Source organism: Dipodomys ordii, unplaced genomic scaffold, assembly GCF_000151885.1.
Source record: "Dipodomys ordii isolate 6190 unplaced genomic scaffold, Dord_2.0 Scaffold97, whole genome shotgun sequence".
Classification (NCBI taxonomy): Eukaryota; Metazoa; Chordata; class Mammalia; order Rodentia; family Heteromyidae; genus Dipodomys; species Dipodomys ordii.
Window position 1 is genome coordinate 4241048 of NW_012267313.1, and position 17746 is coordinate 4258793.

General features: G+C 38.3%; 1 protein-coding gene across 1 annotated transcript in view; it reads right to left on the reverse strand.

The window, feature by feature from the left end:
* Positions 1-1268: 1268 nt before the first annotated feature.
* Positions 1269-17746, reverse strand: part of Samd3 (sterile alpha motif domain containing 3) — a 45901-nt gene continuing 29423 nt past the window's right edge. Inside the window, exons 7-10 of the mRNA XM_013026830.1 lie at positions 10678-10878; positions 2625-2796; positions 1767-1856; positions 1269-1546 (exon numbers count right to left, since the gene is read on the reverse strand). Of these exons, the coding sequence (XP_012882284.1) occupies positions 1269-1546; positions 1767-1856; positions 2625-2796; positions 10678-10878 (741 nt within the window). The remainder of the gene's footprint in view (positions 1547-1766; positions 1857-2624; positions 2797-10677; positions 10879-17746) is intronic.

Sequence of the window (17746 nt, forward strand, 5' to 3'; positions counted from 1 at the left end):
CAGTACCAAGCTGGGTACACCAATAAAAAAGACAGTAACGTGGACTTCAGCCTTCCCTGAAGGTCAGTGCTTATCTTTGTCCTGTGGAGCTTGTCTTTGTCATGCTGCTGCTTGGTTATCAACTATCATCATTGTACCCTGCCCCCCTACTCCATCCAAGAGCAGTTGCCATTCAGGCTCAACTATAGACAGTGCACTTGATTTGTAAGGAAGGAAATCTTTAGGATCTTTGCAAGTTCACTTGGGAGAAAATGAGTAAGCTAGGTTGTAGACTGTTTCTTTTTAAATAGGAGATAATCGGAAGAAATAAAGGAAAGCTGATAACAAAGGTGCATTGCAGTGAGAGGGAGAAAAAATAAAACTATACAAATCTTAAGAGTTCATTTGTTAACCTAAAAGAGTTAACCTAGCAAACACTCATCTCATGTGGTACAGACATTAACAAGATGAAATCTTTCTCTAGTCTCCCCCAAAGCTTTTTCAAAATTAATTAGAAACACTCATATTTTGATGGTAACATCAAAGTGCAGCTTAAAACTAGTTTTGTAGTTTTTCCTGTGCAAAAGAGTCAAAGTGAACGGAGGGTAGTTAGACTTCAAAAGTACTTGTGCCCTATGGTGAGAAACAGAGCTCAAGTATTGGTTGATAGGCAGTAGCTGGTGAGTGTGCATGGGTCTCTTGGAAGGAAACCAGTGGGGGTGAAGACAGGGCACAGGTAGCAGAGCCCTGTACCATCAATGTTGGCTTGCAAGGAGGAGGCCTCAGGTTTGCAGCATACATTATTAAAGAGAACATAAGCACCTCAGGGCAGCAGGTCATCTAGGGTAAGAAGAACTGGATTGCTATGTCCCTTCTTAAAGCATGCCATTTCAGAATGTTTCTAAGAAATGTTCAGACCAGAGAAGCAGGCCATAGGTCACACACATGCAGCTGCTGAATTTCCAGAAGTGGGCATCTATTGTTCAAGATTATATCTGAATCCACAGGATTTGTTTACCTTAGCTATAATGTCTTTTAAAAACTAACACATTCTTCAAAGTATAACTTGGACAATGGAATTTCTAAGAACTCAGATCACATTAACAGTTCTTAAGTAGTATTTTATTGCAGAATTGCGCAAAGAATGCAAAGAAGGCATTGAGATTTATTCTCACATTTGATACAAGATGATTTCCTAACATCTACTTCTACCACACCCTCAATCAAAGCAATTTTTATAAGGCTTCATTTGGCCAGAGATTACATTCTGATACACTATTTGGCTTCTATTAAGTGATTGAGGGTTGAGATCCTATTTCCTTCTCCTTTTCTTTGGAGGAAGGAAAATGGGGACTATGCATATCAAAGATCAAGGTCTCCAAGAAGTTGAGGGTTTGTGATAGTCTTCTTGGACATTCAATCCCAAACACATGAAAGGCAGCCACCAGCGCAGCCAAGGCTGTGACACAGTCATCCACTTTGGTGAGCTTCTCTTTGTCCAAATATAAAGAAAACTCACAAACATCGATGTTGAAAGGGTTTTTAACTTTCAACACAGGTGTAGACACTTGTACCTGGGGGGAGGGGAATAAAGTGAAGTCATTAGTCCATGATAGTTTATATAGTTAAATCATAAAACATGCCTGCACGAGCACTAATATTGCAATCGGTGAGCTTGTTGCACGTTAGCATAATTGTAACTATGATAAACTATACTTCAAAATATACAACTCTCTTGCTTGTAATCAGATGCAAATGTGAAGTGGAAAACCAATGGCTTAACATACTGTGTACCTTCTCATTCACAACAACAAAAAGACTGGAATCATCTCCAAAAACATCCGGGAGGAGTAAACACGTGGCTGTCATCTTCATATCTGTCAAAGCAAGCATGTTCACAGGCTGAGTAAAAATAGATTTTCAGTAATTGTAAGCAAAAGTAGTGTTAAAACATCAGGATGGTGTTTTGTTTTTTTTAAAAAAATTACTTCTTACAGATTACTAGCCATCTTAGATGAGTGTTCCAAAATCTTTTAAAGCCAACATCTACCAAAGTGCTCAAAATGTCATACATGTCCTCCAGATCACTCCCTCAAGAAACAAGAGATCTTCACTCTATCCTTCTGCCAGGATGATTTTGCTCAGTGTTACCTCATGACTTGCATTATGAAAACTAACAGCATACTAGCTGGGTGGCATTGGCTCACACCAGTAGTCCTAGCTACACAGCAGTCTGAGATCTGAGGATCACCATCTGAAGCCAGCTCTAACAGGAAAGTCCATGAGACTCTTATCTCCAATTAACCACCAAAAAGGTGAAAAGGAAATAAGGCTTAAGTAGCAGAGTACTAGCCTTGAGCAAAAGAGTTCAGGGATAGTGCCCTGGACCTGAATCCAGGACTAACACACACACACACACACACACACACACACACACACACACACACAGAGCTAATAGTATACTGCTGCCCAAAGAGAGATTTATAATAGTATACTTTTAAAATGAAAACATGCACAATTTGAATTATTTTCCCAATTGCCAATTATTTTCTCGAACTTTACTTATTACTAAAGTGGAACATTCTTAATTATCCTGAATTGTACAGACAGCTGAGCCCAGCTAACCTGTGCCCAGGTTTACTAACATTTCAGCATGTCTTCATCTGTATACTGCTTCAGTTTTTCTTGTAATGCAATGTTGATTGGATTGTCTGCCACTGAAAAAGCAGTCAGTACATTTTCTGAATAGGATTCCAAAATATGCCGTGTTTTCTTACAAATATCCGTTCTTGTAAGAAGCTGGAATTCTCTGAACATCTGATAAAAGGAGAAATTAGTAGATATATCAGGTCACCAGAAAATCTAATATAGATAGATAGATATCCATGTAAGTAAATAACTGGCATTATGTTAAGTTTGGAATTGGTTTAAAATAGATACTTTGCTAGCTTTAGTGGAGAAGTGAAGACTTAGGAAGAGGGAAGAGAAAATAATAAAAGGCTAAAGTGAATGAGAAATGATAAATAATGAACATGGCAAAATTTTAGATCTATAGAACTAAAAAATTGGAAGCGGGATGTCGGTGCCTCATGCCTATAATCTGAGCTGCTCAGGAGGCTGAGGATCTGAGGATCACGGTTCAAAGCCAGCCTGGGCAAGAATGTTCGTGAGACTCTTTTTTTTTGGGGGGGTCCAGTCGTGGGGCCTGAATTCTGGGCCTGGGCGCTGTCCCTCAGTTCTTCAGCTCAAGGCTAGTGTTCTACCACTTGAGCCACAGCGCCACTTCCACCTTTTTTCTTTTTGCTTATGTGGTGCTGAGGAATCGAACCCAGGGCTTCAGGCATGCAAGGCAAGCACTCTACCACTGTGCCACCTTCCTAGCCTTCGTGAGACTCTTATCTCCAATAAACCACTCAGAAAACCAAAAGTGCAGCTATGGCTCAATTAGTAGAACACTAGCCTTGAGCTAAAGAGCTGAGGATACAGTGCCCAGGCCCCATGACCACAAAAAAAAAAAAAGGGAAACACTGTATTCAATGGAATAAAGAATCTTCTAATTCCAAAATTGAAGGTCAAGCCAATTAGAATCAAAACATAGCCAGACGCCAGTAGTCATGCCTGTAATCCTAGCTGCTCAGGAGGCTGAGATCTGAGGATCACAGTTCAAAGACAGCCTGGGCGAGGAAAGTCCATGAGACTCATTTCCAATTAACCACCAGAAAACTGGAAATTGTGCTGTGGCGCAAGTGATAGAGAGCTAGCCTTGAGCTGAAGAATTGAGGGACAGCACCCAGGCCCAGAGTTCAAGCCCCACAACCAACAACAACAACAAAAAAAGGAATGAAAACATTAGCCAGTATCAGTAGCTCATGCCTGTAATCCTACTTGGAGGCAGAGGTTGGAAGAATGGTTCAAGGCCAGTATGGGCAAAAAAGTTTATTCTCAGCAGAATAAATTGGGCCTGGTAGCATGTGCCTGTCGTCTGCCTATGGTGGGAAGTATAAATAAGAGATTGAGTGCCAGGGTGGTGAAGGCAAAAAGTGAGACTCAACTTCAAAAATAACCAGAGCAAAAAGCTGGAGGTATGGGTTAAGCAGTGGTGAAGGCAAAAAGTGAGACTCAACTTCAAAAATAACCAGAGCAAAAAGCTGGAGGTATGGGTTAAGCAGTAGAGGATCTGCCTAGCAAACAGATGCCTGAGTTAAAAACACAAGAATGAAAAACAAAAGAAATGTAAAACTGAATTCAATCCCAGATGCAGATTCAACTAAATGAGGAAAACTAATTATACAGAAGTCTGCTATTTGGGTTGGGTATTATAGGATTCTAGGATCTTCTATCTCTTCAAGTAAACTCTGGTTTTGATTTGACAGTGTCTAACAAGAGGCAAAACAAGGAAACTACTAGATTTCAGAAAACAACCCTTCAGCAATACCTTATGGTAGCATCCTAAATTGAAAAAGCTGCAGTGTTCTTGAGATGATAACATTTGAAAAACAAGGAAAAACAATAGAAATGCAGAAAAGTTGACCATTGTGATGCCTATGCATAGAGATTAGTAAAGCAAACCTGTAGGTCTGACAGCTTTTCCTGAGAGGAATAGAAGAGGGCTGTGACCTAATGAATAGAATAATCTCTTGATGGATTCCCAGGCTCAAGGCATTATTGTGATATGGTTAAAAAGTAGCAGGTGGAGCCTAGTTGGAAGAAGTAGGTTAATGGGAGTGTTTCCTTAGGGATTCAATCTACCTGGACCACTTCTGGTGTTCTTTTGCTTTGTGATGCGAATTACTTTGTGCTGCCAGGCCTTTACATCATGATAGACTGAAATCATAAGTCTTTTCCTTCCTAATTCCCACTCCTCTGAAAATTCTGTCTCTACTCCCATTTGATTGACAAAGTGACTTTATCAAATCATTGGTCATTTTTTAAGGGAATGTAATGACTACATATATTTATTTTCCCAAAACTGTAAATAACAGTTACATACTGTCTAACTGGGCCCTCATTGCTCCTTGAATATTTTGGTAGATCATAATTTGAACAAAGATAGTTCTGAAAGGTAAGTTTTCAGAAAGCTGGGATCCTCATAAATTCTCCTAAAGATGTAATGGTTTTGATATTAGGCAGCTCTCTGGATAAATAACCTTAGAAAATGGTTATCTTATTAGGCTGACAAGAAATAAATAAAAAAAGGTAGAATACACTATTTCCCTGGGCCCATAGCCTAAGAATTTTTAAAACTATTTATTCTGAAATACTTTTAAGTTTACATTGATGTTATAGAAATAATAGAGCTCTCAATGAAATATGGATATTGAGTGTCTAAGTGAGACCATTTTGTCCTCACTGCCATCTTGGGAAAGATGGGGACTTTCTGGGAATGCTCTAGAGATGAAATAGGTCTTTCTTTGATCTGCAGATGTGTCATGTTTAGCTTCAGAAAAGTCTTGCTCCCAGGAATTCTTGCCATAATCCTCTAATTGTTCTTCACCTGGTTTGTTTTACTTATGTAAAACACTTGCTAGGTTCAGTTCTTCACACTGCATGTGGTTTGTGCCTTTAGGAGCTTTGTGCTAGCTACATTTGGGGCTGCAAGTTTGTAGACACCCATATTTTAATAAAGACTCCCAATCGGACTTCTTAAAGGTGTGGCTTCTCTGTATCTTGCTGATCAAATTCCCATATAACAAAAATACCCTTCATTCAAATGGCCCTGATCTCTGGTCTGCTTGAACATAAGCTGTAGACACAATGCCCCATTACTCCTTAACTCTTTGTTTGTATTTCTTTACCATAAAATTCAAAATCAGGGAATCTAATCCACGGGTTTCATTCAGATTTACAAGTTGTTCCAATCACGTTCTTCATAGGTCAGATATCGAATCCAGAATCACATGGATTTAAAAAACATGTTTCAAATTCAGTCTGCATTCAGTAAAAACTTCTTGAAGTCTTTGATATTTTTGAAAAGTGACCATTTGGGACATAGAACATCCTTCGATCTAGGTTGGCTTAATGCTGTTCCTTCATGAATTACACATTCAGGACAAGGGTACTTGGATGGCTCCCTGCACCAGGAAGCACAAGATGTTAATTAGTACCTATGTTGTACATACTAATTTTTATCATCTGGTTAAATTGGAATCTGCCAGGTTTTTTCACTGTGCAGTTAATTCAGAGCTGTTGTATTGATACCTAGAGTTTTTGGAAATAACTTCTTTCTCATGTAAATTTAATCTACCAGATTTAGCATCTGCTCATGACCTTTGTCTCAAGTATACCTACAATCATTGCCAAGAGCAACTTTCTTAGCCCATTCTTGGCTTCCTATAATAGGGTAGAATTTTCTCTTCTTCCACATTCATTTATCTTTGCATTTATTATATCACTACAGACTAATATATCCTTATTCCACTCAAATCTGATCCTTCAATTATCTTTGTCTTTTTATAATCTGCTCAGGTTTTCCAGATTCACCCAGTGGGAGCTGCTTTAAAGCTATTTCTCTGTCTTCTGGACATACTCTATTAGACTATGAGTACTTCCTTAATTTCTGGCATTAGAACACAGTATTTCAGATCATTTTGTGTTTGGAGTCAGTCATTTCTCCAAGGGCTCTTTTTCTCCTTTTGTTGAAGAGAAGCATTTAGAAACTAAAGCTTCATCCCATATCGAAGTGTTATTGCTCCAGGCTTTCTCATAGAACAAGCTAAGACATTTATTTTTATATATTGTGACAGTGTCAGAATCAAAATGGAGTCACTGGTGTCAAACTCTAACAAAAAATAAAGCCAGAAGTTTCAAAAATAGAAAATTTCCTGCATGGATGCCTGGTAACAACTAATGCCAAACCCTCTTTCAGAACCAGACTTTTCCCAGAGACCACTGCAACCCGACACAGGGCTTTGTATAGGATCACCTGTCCAACCACCACTTATCTCACCTTGGATTGATGTCACCTTTGATGGTGACCTTGAGTCAAGGATATTGTTAAAGCAACTTGGGTAATCCTCCTCAATTTTCCCTTTGAAATCTTCATGCCTTTCCTCCTTGATTACTCATTTCCATTGCAGTGTCAAATTTATTATCTCTTCAGAATCTCTTTCTGTTTATTATTTAGGTTGACTATATGTATATCTATATAGTATATAAGTATACATATGTATATATACAGACTATATATATAGTTATTAATATATCTGTATATATAATAAAAACTAAGTTTCACTCTAACATTGTAGGGTTTTTTCTAAACTTCCTCTTTCCATACTTCCAAGTTTGCAGTATTTACTTATTATCATAAATCTCCACTCAGCCATATAGCCAAACTCTAGCTGTGATTGGCCAGCTACAGAAAAATCGCCTTTCCCATCATATCTAATTTGGTCCCAGAAATTAACTGTTATCTTTTTTTGTTATTCAGATTAGTAACTTCTAGTGGTCTATTTTTAAATTCAGACTCTTGATTTTCCTCCATGTTAGTAAGGTTACCCAGGAATGTTTGCATTTCAGTTAAATATTCTTTTCAGCTCTAAATTTCTAAATTGAAATATTCATATTCCATTTCTCTGCTGAGTCCCCCCCCACAGATAAAATGCATGGAATTCATTGGTCTTGCCATGTTCTTATCACCCAAAACAACTAGCTTGATAAAAATGATGGAGTTACCTGGTGAAGACGGGTACAGCACCAGCTAAAATGTCAATACTTGGAGATCTTGGACAAAATTCCCTGGGGCTGTCTACACTATACATTAGCATTTTGATATTACTATACAGACTTTTCTATGGTCAGACTCACAGGTGAATCAAAGGGCAACCGAGCAACATCACTGATGATTGCCCAGCGATCCACTAGGAGAGGGTTTAAATTGTGTTCCTTTAATGAGTGCTTGGTTTGAGTCTGGCAGGCAGTTAAGTTGCTGGTTGTTTTTCTGGTCTTGTCAGAATTGATGTTATCATTTGTTTGGGCAGGTTTATTTTGAAGTTTCCTCTTAGTTACAGGTAAAATGAAGCCCAGGGCATAATTCTCCCTCATAAGGCATGGACTTCCTGGAGCGATAAGTCTATGCCTGAGGTGCTTGGCAATGCTTGTCTACTCTGGTCAGAATGCTTACTCTTGAGTGTGGAGGGTCCTCTGACAGCAGCTCTCTGTCATGTTGGAGCCCCCCATCTATCTCTCTTTCTCCTTCTCCTTCTCCCTCTCCCTCTCCCTCTCCTTCCCTCTTTCTCTCCTTCATTCTCCCACTCCCCACTTCCTCCCTCTCTCTTCACATTCCCCTCTGGCTTTGTGCAGTCGCATCCTATGAAGGCCAGTCCTCAGCCAAACACACTGGGAGGTTTTGTGTGGGCTTCTCCCCCACTTCCTTCCCCTCAAAAACACTGTCCTACAACCTGCTTCCTCATTCCCCACCTCCAGCCTGTTTTGGCACAGCCTTTCTGTACAGTGATCTGGAAGCTCACCTATGGCAGAAATCTGAGGCACAAAGCAGGTACCTAGGGCTGGGAAGGTGGCTCAGTGGCAGAGCGCTTGCCTTGCATGCCTGAGGCCCTGGGTTCGATTCCTCAGCACCACATAAAGCAAAATGAAAAAAGCCAGAAGTGGCGCTGTGGCTCAAGTGGTAGAGTGCTAGCCTTGAGCTGAAGAGCTGAGGGACAGCACCCAGGCCCAGAGTTCAGGCCCCACGACCGGACCAAAAAAAAAAAAAAAGCAAGCAGGTACCTGGGCCGCCAGTAACTAATGTCAGCAAACAGTGCGCCGGGAAGACCAGTCCAGCACTTACTACAACGTGAATTTTTTAATTTTTAAATGGAAAATTCCAGTTGAAAATGTTTTTGAGTGGAAGAGGTTAATGAGGAGAGGAGGAAAAGAGGGACCAAGGTCCAGGGCCTTCTCCCCTGCCCGCTGCTTCTGTTCCTCAGCAGCTGCATCACAGCTCCATCAACACTGAAGGGATTTCACAATAGCAGTAGCAGTAAGCCTCGACACAAGCATGACCATTCTACTCTCCAAGTTGTTTGTACAAATAACTGTAGCTATGGTCAAGTTTGCTTTAATTTGAAGAAGTACAAGAGTTTTGGCAATCGTACCTCCCAACTACGTGGGTCTACATCATAGAAAGTTATGTCCTGGAGCAACCAAAACTATTTTATTATTTTGTGAAAAATACAGTTAATAGACAATTTCTTTTTTGGGGGGTGGGGGTCCGGTCGTGGGGCCTGAACTCTGGGCCTGGGCGCTGTCCCCAGCTCTTCAGCTCAAGGCTAGCACTCTACCATTTGAGCCACAGCGCCACTTCCGGCTTTTTTCTTTTTTCTTATGTGGCGCTGAGGAATCGAACCCAGGGCCTCAGGCTTGCAAGTGCTCTACCACTGAGCCACCTTCCCAGCCCAATAGACAATTTCATCTAATACACATAGTCAGTGCAAAAAGCAATCTTGGTCTTTGTCCTTATTTGGTGCACATTTTAGACATAGAAAGTGAAAAGTCTAAGGGAATATGGAGCGGCGGGGGTAGGTCATGCATGGGATAGTTTGAGATGTCTGAAAAATCTAAATATCTCCAATAACTTCTTGGCTTCCTCATTCAGGTCAGACCTAATACCATCTATGATTCTTTGAATGAATCCTTAACTGTAATTCACCTATTCTATCACTAAACTACTGAGGGCTGCACTCCAGTGAAAACTCCTAACATCAGTGACTAGAGCATCATTACTAACATCCACTGATTTATTCTATGTCCAAAAATACAATGTGCTTTTCTGCCATGCACACTGCTTAACTAGGGACCTTGAGAATGACTGATATTTAAACCTTGTTTCTTGTATCAAAAGAGTTTACCCCCTATCAGACTGGCAGATTTTACTTTAAAATTATTTGCCGGTACATCTGTCTGGCACTGCTTTCACATCTAATAGCAGCTAGGGGCTATTGCCTGTGATATGTCCTAGCAACCCAGAGATTAAGAAACAAGCAAACAAAAATCAAAGTAAAGTTGCTGCAGGTTAAATTAATTAACCCACATAAACCCAGAAATACACCAGCTGTAAGCACATGTTTACTATTGATATTATTAAATTAATACATGCAGGCAAATGCTTCTTGAACATTTTTGTAGAAAATGAAAAGTATGTCAAATGTTTTATTTTTCATGTATGTGATTGAGCTCCTAACATTTTTCCGTGAAATGTGTGCTTGGACAAAACTATGAAAAATCTCTTCTTAAAATCACACTAAACTGGTGATATGATTCCTGGATGGCCGTCATAAAAAAATTCAAAAGACAGGTATTTTGTTTATCCATTAAACTATATATATATGTATATTCATATGTGTATATATGTATAAATTAAACTATATATATGTATATTCATATGTGTATATATGTATAAATTAAACTATATATATGTATATTCATATGTGTATATATGTATAAATATATGCATATATACACATACATATATACATACATATCACTTTATAGTTTGGGGTTCTAGAATAAAATAATGTTGCATATTCCTTCATATGTAGTCTTGATGATCTAAACACATGCAAAGGAGAAATAATTTATACTGTCAAAATAACTTGAAATAATGATTTCCAAGCTTCTACAATAATCTAATGAGAGGCAACTAGAATTCTGCAGGCCACAGCTTGATACAGTAATCAGAGTGATATAGGTGAATCAACATACCTGGTAAGGGCATTTCAAGAAAGGAAACATTTTAAGAATATCCTTCAAAGGTGTCCTCTTGTCAATCATCTTCCTTCTGATTTCCAAAGTCTGGCTCATCCTCTTGTCAATTTCTCTCCAGTTCTTTTCTGTTTTCACATATTCTTGCTGGAACCAGTTAATGTGTTCATCTACCTCAGAATCTAAACAAACAGATTCTTCCTGCCAAATATTTTCAAAACATCAGTGAGTTTCATGTTTCAAGTGGCAGTTTGGTACTACATGAACCCTTGAGTTGCAGCCTGTTACTGCAGTCTTAATAATGCACTCCTAAGGGGAGCATCACCATGCCTAATTACACTTGGCCTTGGACACAGTTAACCAAGGAATGCTCTTTAATGAAATCTAATTAGGTGATTACTTACCATGGAATTATAATCTATGCTCTTGACAGACTTAAAAAATTAACGTAATTCCTACTTACCCATTTATAAGGAAACTTAGATTACCTAGAAAGTTCACACCTAACAGGAATGTTGTTTATTTTTATATATGAAAATTTTAGAAGACAAAATGTCAAGAATAGATGAAAAATTTATAGTCAGGTTCTTACTATTGGTATTGTCCTTTTTTCATTATAAATGCCTGAAGAATCAGACATATAAACCAAACTCAAAATAATAACATTAATTGTGTTGCATAAGTATGTGTGTGTGTGTGTGTGTGTGTGTGTGTGTGTGTGTGTGTGTGTGTGTACCTGAGATGCTAAACCATAATGCTATTATTTTCACCAGATTCGGGAACACTAGCTGGGGTAGGAGAAGCTGAAAAGATATTAGAGACTCTTGTTGAAAATCTAGGGCAAATAGCTTTGAGGAAAAAGGCAAATGACTTTTCTAGGACAATTGAGAGGATTTCAGGAGAACTTCACTTGAGTGAAAGTCAACTTACCTAACTGGTCTGATTGTGAACAGATGTTACCTATAAATGGTGAAGATGACAAGGAGTCTACATCAAAGGCTTTAGAATCACATTGAGAAATTGTCAGGTACACCCACTTCCTATGAAATCTGAATGACTAGTAGGACACAGATGAAGTGAATACATTCCTAGAAAAATATACTTTACCAAAATAGATTAAAGTGAAATTTCCTACAGTCTTACAGAAACGTAACTGCAAAGTAAAAGTATTTGCAGAAGAGAAAGCAACACCAACTTGTTCTGTGATACTCTGTGATGTTGACCCTCACTCCTAGAGGAGCCTGTGTAGGATAGAGAAGTACAGGTCACTCCCACCAAGGAAACCTGACAGAGAGGGAACAAGAAATGCTAATGGGACCACAATCAAAACAATAACATTGTTTGCATGTGTGTGTGTGTGTATGTGTACGTACAGTTCAATGTTTGTTTGATATTAGTAAAGAGGCTAAGCTAAAGAGAAATATGATTGATTTACCTATTATACTTCATGTACTGTCATATAGCAAACTGATCTGGAGCAACTGTTATAGGAAAGCTTGGGGCAGGAAAAACATACTTATATAAGAAATGAAGGGTATAATACCTGTAAATATTTTACATCAGTAATAAAACTGATGATAAAATAAGATTTTTTTCAGATAATGCAGGAAAAATGTATAATTCAACCTCCCTTTATGCTTTAGGATTAAAGAAAAAAAATCTTGATCAAGCTGAAATGAGAAACGTTAAAAACCTATAAAGCTGTCCAGTCAAAATTTTGCCTAACAGTATATTTTTTTAATTTTGAAAATTTTAAAGGATTATCTTTAAATTCTAAGACAAGAAAAAGTATCAGCTGTAGACTTAGCCAGAGTAGTAAAATAGAGAAAATAAGGTATAAAAATTGGAAGAAAAGAATCAAAATTATTATTCATAAACGAGAGTTTTTCTAAAGCCACTAAATACAAAATCAACATACAAATATATACTGACCAATGAAGAGAAAGATTTATATTTTTATTTATTTAGAGACAGATGTCGTCACTACGTAGCTCAGGTTGGACTTGAAATCATGATCTTTCTGTCTCAGCCTCTACAGTTGCTGCTGTGAAGGCCACAGGCTCATTAGATCCAGCTAGAAAAGGTATTTTGTTTGTTCTTTACAATTTGCAAAACACCTTTAATGTATCTAGATAGAAAATTAGCAAACTATGTGATAGTTTGTGATAGACGTAAAGAAAATTCCAAAAATCACTGGAAAATATTGCTGAGATCTCATAAATAGATAAATTTTTCCATGCTCACTGAAAGATTCAACTAGTACAAGGAAGTCCCCCTTATAAATATAGATCCAATGTTTATAGCAAAAATCCCTATTGTTTTAATAAAATGAGTTTTTCTTTTATTATGATCTTTAAGAAGTTGTACAAAGGCATTTTGATTCAGCATGTCAGTTTATGAGTACAATGCATCTTGATCAATGTCATCCTTATGTGAAAGTTTTATAACCAAGACACTTCTACGAGTGTAGTGATGAGAATGAATGAAGACATTTTGTAGCTATGCAGTTAGGAAAAGTGGTCTTCCTGTAGGAAGAGAGAACTTTCCTGATAGAAAAAAACAGATCTTCTAGACAAGAATCATGGAAGTAACAGATAGCACCAGCAAGATTCCCAGGGAAGAGAAGGCTTGTTTTATAAAAGATTCAAGAAATTGGTCTACCCATCATGGGGGCTGAAGAGGAATCCTATGAGGCTTATGAAATTTGGTATTAAAGGCAAACTAAAAAAAAAATTAAAGGGAATTTCTTATCACTTAAAGGCAGTGATTATCTAGAATACTAATTATAGGGGAAATGTTTGTCAAGTCTATATTAACATGACAAACTTATCTTTATCAAAAGGCACCAGAAAGAAATTTATAAAACAAAGCATCAAGTGGGAGAAGATATTTACAGTAAAAATAATTGGGAGGTTAGCATACAAAATATATTAAAGATTCTTGCAAATAAGTAAAAGACTGTTAGACAAACAAAAGACATGAGCAGGCAAGCCTTTTACAGAGGAGAAAACACAAACATTTCATAACCATATGAAAATCTGATCAATTCATAAATAATTATAATGAAAATAAGGTCCAAAGAAGATACCAATTTATTCTCAATAGGTTAGGACAGGGAAATCTGGTAACAAATGACTATGATCATCTTAAGTAAACTATTTCTGTCCTACAAAGATGAGTATTTGCATACATACTCCAGGAGCCAGCAACTCCACTATTAAGCTTGAAGCCTTGTAAAATGCTTGTGCATATGCCCCAAGGCACACATCCAAGAATGATCAAAGCAGCGTGGCTCAGAACAGCCAAAACTGGAGACAAATCAAATATAAGTTGACAGGAGAATAGCCAGATAAACTGTGGTTCTCTGTCAAAATAGATTATTAAGCCAACGGGAAAATGAATAAACTACACAGATGAATTTAACAGCCTGGATGAATCACATGGAGTGACAAAAAAGGGAATCATCAAAGACAACATATACTACTCGCATTCATTTGTAGCCTCAAAGATTAAAAAGGTACACAGAACAGGTTCTTCAGGAACCCACTGCATAGATGCCCAAATCATTTATGTAAGTGTACTTATTTAAGAAATCAGAGATGCAGCCGGGCGGTGGTGGCTCATGCCTGTAATCCTAGCTACTCAGGAGGCTGAGATCTGAGGATTGCGGTTCAAAGCCAGCCCAGGCAGGAAAGTCAGTGAAACTTTTTTTTTTCATGTTCCAGATTTTTTTTTATTGTGAAAATACTGTACAGAGGGGTTACAATTACATGGGCAAGATAATGAGTACATTTCTTATCAAGCATTGTAGCCTCCTCCTTTGTTTCCCCTTCCCATCCCATCCTCTCCCCCTCCCCCACCCCCCACCCAATCCTCCCCCTCCCCCCCACCAAAGTTGTAAAGTTCGTTTTCGACATAACGACTTGTACATCTCATTGTTGCAATGGGTCCACCTGTATCCCTATTTAAACTATTTGTTTTTCCCCTTCCCCTCCACAAATTATACTGACATCAAATACAGTGAAAGCAGGGGTTATACTGTGGGAGAGGGACATACAAAGCAACAAAGAAAAAGTCAGTGAAACTCTCATCTTTAATAAACCACCAGAAAACCAGAAGTGGCTCTGTGGCTCAAGCAGTAGGGTGCTAGCCTTGCGCTGAAGGACTGAGGGAGAGTGCTCAGGCCCAGAGTTCAAGCCCCATGACCAAAAAAAAAAAAAATCAAAGATGCAATCAGCCTAAAATTCACAGCTCTGGGTACTTCTGGATGTTGCAAATGTGGGTAAAGGAAGAGAGGAATGGGCACCAGTGTCTCATGCCTATAATCCTAGCTATTCAGAAGGCTCAGATCTGAGGGTCACAGTTCAAAATCAGCCCAGGCCAGGAAAGTCCATGAGACTCTTATCTCCAATAAACCACCAGAAAACCCGAAATGGCCCTGTGGCTAAAGTCATAATGTGTTCACTTTGAGCTATAGAGCTCAGGGACAGCTCCCAGGCCCATGAGTTCAAGCCCTATGCCTGACCCAAAAAAAGAGAGAGAATAGAAGAGAAGGGTCCAGGTCAACATGACTGGATCGGCCATGATTTAATTCTAAAGCTGGGTGTTGATATCTCAAGTGCTCTGTGAATAACATATATACCCATATATTATACATTTAAAAAAGTCTCAAATGAGTAGAATGATAATTGTTAAATACATGTAGAAAAGTAAAAGAAAATATAAATGTTAATTATATAAACAGCTTTCTACTACTGCCGTATCATGGAAATTCTCTAAGTACTGATAGTGACATTTATGGACCACCATATACATGATGTATTGCTTCTCCCAAAAGACCTACACAATCATTTTTAGGAAGCTTCTACCTGACCTGACTAGGGATTGTAGTCCAGATTAAAAGCCTGATTTAGATTTGAAATTTCCCAAATCTCTCTTGCTTTTAATCATTTATATATTGTTAGATTCTATTATTTATGACTTAAATGCTTTCAGGGCTGGAAAGAACTGGGTCCATATACCCCTTATACCAATGAGAACAAAGCGGGAGGTGACTTCCCAGGACAGGTGGGGATCCTGGTTGATATAGCCCCACTTCTCTAAGAAGAAAGATGGCCTAGTTGTGAAAGCTAGTTTCTTTGATGCACTGTGAGAGGAGGGAAGTAATGAATGAGAAATGGCTGAATCTTACAGAACTGCATGCAGCTGCAACAGCATCAATTCCAAGGTGTTGTCACTAAAGGACTCAGGATAAGCCAGGAAAGAAACACAGTGTAAAGAGATGAGGTAGAAGCAAGATTATTCCTGATGGAGGAACACGTGGAAGAGAAGTGGAGGACTCCTCTGTGGGGGAGTTGACCTTAAAGGCACCCGCATAACTTAACCAGAACATGAACTCCAATTGAACTCTGACACTCTGGACCGTCCTCTATCATACCAAGTAAACACAAGCCCTAGAGAGCCATACAGCTTCTAGAGAATTGGTTGGAATCATGGAGTTCAGCTTTAGCCAAGTTTGAGTCTAAGTTGGCAGCTGGAACAGAAATAAGACAAATATTTCTAAATTCAATTTTGACAGAAGACGGGGACTGCTTTTGAAGTAGTAAGCTACTGCAGGATGATTAAAAATGTAGTTATACCCTTTTATTTCTCCCAGAAATAAACTCAGTTGACTTTTATTAATATAATTTTACCCTACATTCTGTTATCTGAATAAATTTACAAAGAACATACCTCATTATGAAAATTTAATAATTCTTCTATAGCAATATACTATCAAAACTATGCTTTAATGGATCTGTGCCAGCCAGGTGTGATTGGTAGCTTCTGCCTATAATCTCAGGTAGAAGAGGCAGGCAGATCATGAGTTCCAGAACAGCCTAATTACTAGCGAGGTTCTGACTCAAAACAAACAAACAAGCTAAAAATAAAAAACAACAACACGCAAGATCCTCTGTGTAAAGGAAAAACATAAAGAGTGGGAGACTAGTTTCTGAATACAAATATGATTGGAAAATGATTGGGCATGCTCCCTGTTCACTACAGTGTCACCTCACTTAGTTTCTAGTTCTTCCAAGGTTGTGCATATTGAGCTATCCAGTATGGTAGCCACTAACCACCTTTGTAATCCGGTCAATTTAAATGTGGCTAGACCAATGTAAAAATGTGTACTGGAAATGCTGAATTTTAAAGATTTAATATGCAGAGAAAGAATGTAAAATATCTTATTAATAATTTGTGTAATGAGTATGTACTGAAATGATAATATTATGGATATACCCAGTTACATAGAACACACTACTAAATGTCTGTTTCTTTTTACTTTTTGTAGTGTGGCTACAAGAAAATTAAAAATTGCATGTTTGTGTCTTCTATTACATTTCTATTGAACAATACTGTGTTGGATGCTAAGGGTTTCCTCCTACCAAATTCCAGTCATCTCCTTTTTCAATCTTTTTGTCATCAAGTGGACTTTGGGAGGGTTGCATCCCCTGGGGAACTTGCACGGTCTCTTTGCTTAATATGTAGGCATGTGCTTCTGTCAATCAGCAGGCAAACTTTGTTCCACGCAATATTTTCCCCATGCTTCCCAATGTGCAGCTGACTTGGAAAACTTTAAAGTATTAGTAAACTTGCCACCTGCTAATGGCAGTAATTGCATGCTATCCAGAATCCAATTAACTGTCAACATTTTTCTCTGATGTTTTGCTGTCCTGTGCAGCTTTGAGCCATGAGAAAAAACAGCCATGGAAAAGGCAACCCTTTCGTTAACTACTTAAAGGCAAAAATATAATACTAGTAAAGCTAAACTCACAGCTCCGGGACCACATCTGGATAAGGGTGTTCTCTGCACTTCAATTTGTATTAGGAAGAATGGAACTTGATGCATGGAGTATTCAAAAATGGTTGAAATCAATGCACCTAAGATTCAAATAGAAACATGAATAGATTTGAAAGGGTATCAGTAAAGGAGAAGGAAGGAAGGAAGAAAGGAAGGAAGGAAGGAAGGAAGGAAGGAAGGAAGGAAGGAAGGAAGGAAGGAAGGAAGGGAGGGAGGGAGGGAGGGAGG